At 37.9% G+C, this 4535-nt stretch overlaps 1 protein-coding gene across 1 annotated transcript; it reads right to left on the bottom strand.

Annotated features, from left to right (window-relative positions):
• Positions 1 to 2520: 2520 nt before the first annotated feature.
• On the bottom strand, positions 2521 to 2958 carry LOC138340231 (uncharacterized). The gene has a single exon (XM_069291940.1). It carries the CDS (start codon positions 2956 to 2958, stop codon positions 2521 to 2523), a length of 438 nt encoding a protein of 145 aa, XP_069148041.1.
• Between the last annotated feature and the right edge of the window lie 1577 nt (positions 2959 to 4535).

Here is a 4535-nt window from a genome sequence, read left to right as displayed (position 1 = left end):
AACGTCCCGAGCCTACACTTTGGGCGGGATTGACACTCGAGAACTATTGTTGGCCCCAAACAAGCCCTTGGCCTGAGTTGCTTACTCAACGAGTGAATTTTAAGCATTAAGATGAGAACCCATATATAAGATAACCCAATAGTCTCAAAACTAAACTCATAATGTCTTAGAAATAAACATTTAACTTAGCCAAAGTGGCAACTCAAATCCAAACACAAGCCAATAACAAGATAATGACGAATAAACTAGAATATGACTATTTATTTGTGAAACCTCTAAACAACTGAGATGGATATCAGGATAATACCCACTACATACCAATGAACTAATTAATATTGAAAGTAATAAAAAAGGATCCTCTGAAACCAAGGAGTCTTACCAACAAGTCTGGAGCTCAACTAGAATCAATGAGGCACTACATGATGATCCTGGTTACCTGTATCTATATCCTTAAAAGATGTCGGTCAAAATGCATCATCACATTGAATGTACGAGTATGCAAGGGGAATTTTAAAACAAAATATAAGATTGAAATGAACTGAAGAAATTACCTGGCTCAGCTTAACCTTAACTGAACTCATTTCAATATAAAACAGTCTAAAAAAGTGCAATACAAAGAAAAGCTTTTTAAAACGTGGATATCAACTCTGTTTATTTGGAAATACAATAATACTCATTGTGCATGCAAACATATAAATATAACTATGAAATGTATGTTTAAATACAATTAAACTGTGTATATAAGAATATAAATATTTTTGTGGGAGTTTCTCTAACCGACAACATCATGTAAAGCTATTGTGATGATACAACATTATGTCTCATGCTACTATGGCTGTGATATACCTTGCCGAGGGTATACAACATGAATACTAAGTGGATATACTAGTTTATGCTAAACATCTCTAAGGAATCATCAAAAAAGTATGAACTTATTCTAACCATGGTGGCTACATGGTTTCTGGAGATTGGGGTTTGTCTGAACTCTGCCCCGTATAGATGCTCAATACTACCCCAAAATATGATACTATCTCTTATATTTAAGAACATAGTTTTTTCTGTGATTTGATATAATTACTCAGAAACTTAGCTCAAGAGATATCTTGGAAATCAAAGTTTCCTCTTTTGCTTAATTGTGAAAGCATTTTTTTTTTTGAGAAGTTAGCTCAAAGACTTAGGAAATCAATGTTTCCTTTTGTTATTTAAATGTGAAAACATTTTAAACTCTTTGGGAATACATAGTCCCCAAATATTTTTTGAAGAAATAAACTTCAATCTTTACTTTTTACTTTTTACTCAATCAGAAACTTAAGTCTTAAAGTAAAGTTAAAACATTTGTGAAAGACTTTTGAAAATTTTATGAACTTCTCTTGACTTGATTCTTAACTTAATGACTTGACTGTTGACTTTCATTGAATCGAAGTATGGATTCAAGGTCCATGATCTCATATTTATGGATGATTTCATGACATTTAGACGTACCTTAGAGTGTTGGAATCAACTAGAAAGCATAGGTGCATTACTAAGAAACTAGTATAGAAAGATGGTGGGGGGGGGATGGCATCCTTGGCGCTCTTAACACACAGGGCGCCAACCCTTGAAATTGAGGGGCTGGGTTGGGGCGCTCTGGCCGGCGCGTTTCCCCAAAGCCCAACATTCAGAGACCCCTTCTTCGGGATCTGAGAGGGAGGCGTCCAGGACCCTACCCAGGCGCCCTCCGACTTTTATACTTCATTTTTCATCAATAAACCCCCTATTTCAACTTTGTTATTTTCCTTGAATAAACCACTATGTTATCCATGAATATGATGACAAACAAATCTAGATAAGATTCGAAGACTCTGTTTATAAGATCCATGAAAGTTGCTGGTGCATTTTTCAAACCAAAGGACATAAATGAAAACTCATAATGCACATACGTGGTTCTAAAAGCTTTATTGGGAATATCACATTCCCTTACTTTCAAGTTATGATAGCCTGATCTGAGGTCAATATTTGAAAAAGAAGAAGCACCTGAAGTTGATCAAAGAGATCATCTATCCTTGGAAGAGAATATTTATTCTTGATGGTCACCTTATTCAACTGGCGGTAGTCTATACACATCAAAAGGGACCCATCCTTCTTCCTAAAAAAAATAGACCGGAGCGCCCCAAGGTAAGATACTTGATTGAATAAAGCCTTTATCTAACAAGTCTTTCAATTGTTCTTTTAACTCTGCTGGTGCCATTCTTTTTTAGGAATGGTGATAGGACAATAATTTGGGATGGTGTCTATGCCAAAGTCTATCTCTCTTCCGGGAGGGACTCCGGGTAAATCATCAGGAAAGACTTCTGGAAACTCTTTCACTATAGAAACTAACTAAAGGGAAGGTACCTAAGCACTTGAGTCATTAACTCGGACTAAGTGATAGATACACCCCTTTGAAACTAACTTTCTCGCCTTAAGGTATGAAATTAAACGACCCTTAGGCACTGCTGAATTACTATTTCACCCTATGACTGGCTCATTAGGAATCTGGAACTAAACAACTCCAGTTCGACAATCTATTGACCCATAAGAGGCATAAATCCAATTCATACCCAAAATAACATCAAAATCTACCATGTATAACTTTACTAGATTAGCCATTGTGTACATGTGATTGATGGAAACAAGACAATCACGATGAACTCTTTCCGCTAGAATAGACTCACCAACAGGTGTAGAAACACAGAAGGGTTCACTTAGTTTTTCGGGAAGAATCTCAAAATGATTTGCAACATAAGGATTTACAAATGATAAAATTTCTCCGGGGTCTAACAAAGCATAAACATCAAAAGTAAAGACTTTGATCATACCCGTGACAACATTTGGAGAGTTCTCTTGCTCTTGGAGGCTAGTGATTGCATAGAGACGGTTTTCCCCTCCGCCAATACTAGAAGTGGATACTCTAGGTGCAGCCCTATCTCGTGGAGCCATTGATGAAGATTAAAATATATATTTCCCAGATTTCCACCACCCTTCTTATTCTTAGGGCGCTCTCTCATTAGGTGACCCTCTTGACCACACTTGAAGCAACTTGCCTGGCCATCACAATATTTACCGTGGTGGTTCCTACAATACTTCACATATGTAGAAGCCTAAATCCCTTCTTGTGCCACACTACCTTGGTATTGGGCTGGTCTAGCCTTGAAGTTCCAAGAATTTTGGCCATTATACTCACCTCAGTTTCTGGGTGCATGTGCACTAGTAGATGATGGTGCATGCCCCTTTTGTTTCTGAAATTGTGGTAGACGTGAACCACTCTTGTGTTGACTAGATTCATTCTAGTCATAGCCTTCTTGTTATTGTACTCCTCTTTGTCCATCAACTTCTCTTCCTCTACCTGCTGCACGTAAACCATTAGTCTTGAAATGTCCATGTCCCCAATCAACATTGTCTCCCTACCTTCTTTTGCTTGAAGCACAACCCAAGCAAATAACAAACAATCTCATTCTTCTCCTTATATCCATAACTATCTCGGGTGTATAGCGATTCAATTGGGTGAACTTCAACCCATATTCATGAATCCTGTTTCAGAGTAAGGAACTCCCGTACCTTTTCTTCTCTCAGTTCTCGGGGAAATAAATGCCTCAAGAAGGCTTCTTCAAAGCAGGGCCAACTTGGATGTGGTGCATACTCATCTAAGTTCTCCTTTCGCTGATTGAACCAAGTCCTAGACACCTTCTTCAGTTGATATGCAGCTTGTTCAACCCTTTTAATATCAACCACATGCATCACCTCAAACACCTTCTTCAACTCTTCCACAAAGTTCTGTGAATCATCAATAGTGCTTGAACCAGAAAAACTTGGGGAATTAATCCTTAAAAATTCCCAAATTCTCGAAGTGTCACCCCCTTCTTATCGAACTCCTATTTGTTGCCTGACATGGTTGGTCACAACTTGAATCAACATCAGATAGCCTCACAGAATTAAGAGTTCGTGACTTCTCATTGAGGTTGCATATTCGGTGCATTAGGTACCTATGGTTATTCGACATTCCTTATGGCTGGTCGACCTCTGACTGCTCTTCGTGGATCATGATATGAAACTCACGCAAGAACAAATTAGAGGGAAAAATTTTAGAGGTAAACCCTGATGCATGAAAAAAAGTATGAAAGAAGTGAAGAAATTCTTAAATGTCGCAGTCTTCTAATCATAGATGTGGCATGCTTCACACCGATGACTAAAACTCTACATATAAGGCTTCGCAGACTCTTTAGGACTCTTAAACTCTGTACTCTGATACCAAGTTTATCACAGCTCGAGCCTACACACTGGACGTGGCTGGCAGCCAATGACCATTCCTGGTCCTAAGCAAACCCTTAGCCTAGCCTACTTAAATCGGGAAAGACTTAAGTCAACTCAAGTATAAAGCTTGAACATTCTCATGAGAAAATACTTTAAATAGTTATCTTGGCCAAAATGGCACTTAAATATCAAAGTTAAAAACACATGACAAGTAAGATAAAAAGAGACTCAAACTGAACTATCAGACTATATTTTGTCTATGAGGC

This window comes from Solanum lycopersicum, chromosome 12, assembly GCF_036512215.1.
Source record: "Solanum lycopersicum chromosome 12, SLM_r2.1".
NCBI lineage: Eukaryota > Viridiplantae > Streptophyta > Magnoliopsida > Solanales > Solanaceae > Solanum > Solanum lycopersicum.
This window is presented reverse-complemented; position numbering and strand designations above follow the sequence as displayed.

Excerpts from the sequence above, each read along its gene's own strand:
- LOC138340231 (XM_069291940.1), bottom strand. The coding sequence starts at position 2,958 with ATGGCTCCACGAGATAGGGCTGCACCTAGAGTATCCACTTCTAGTATT.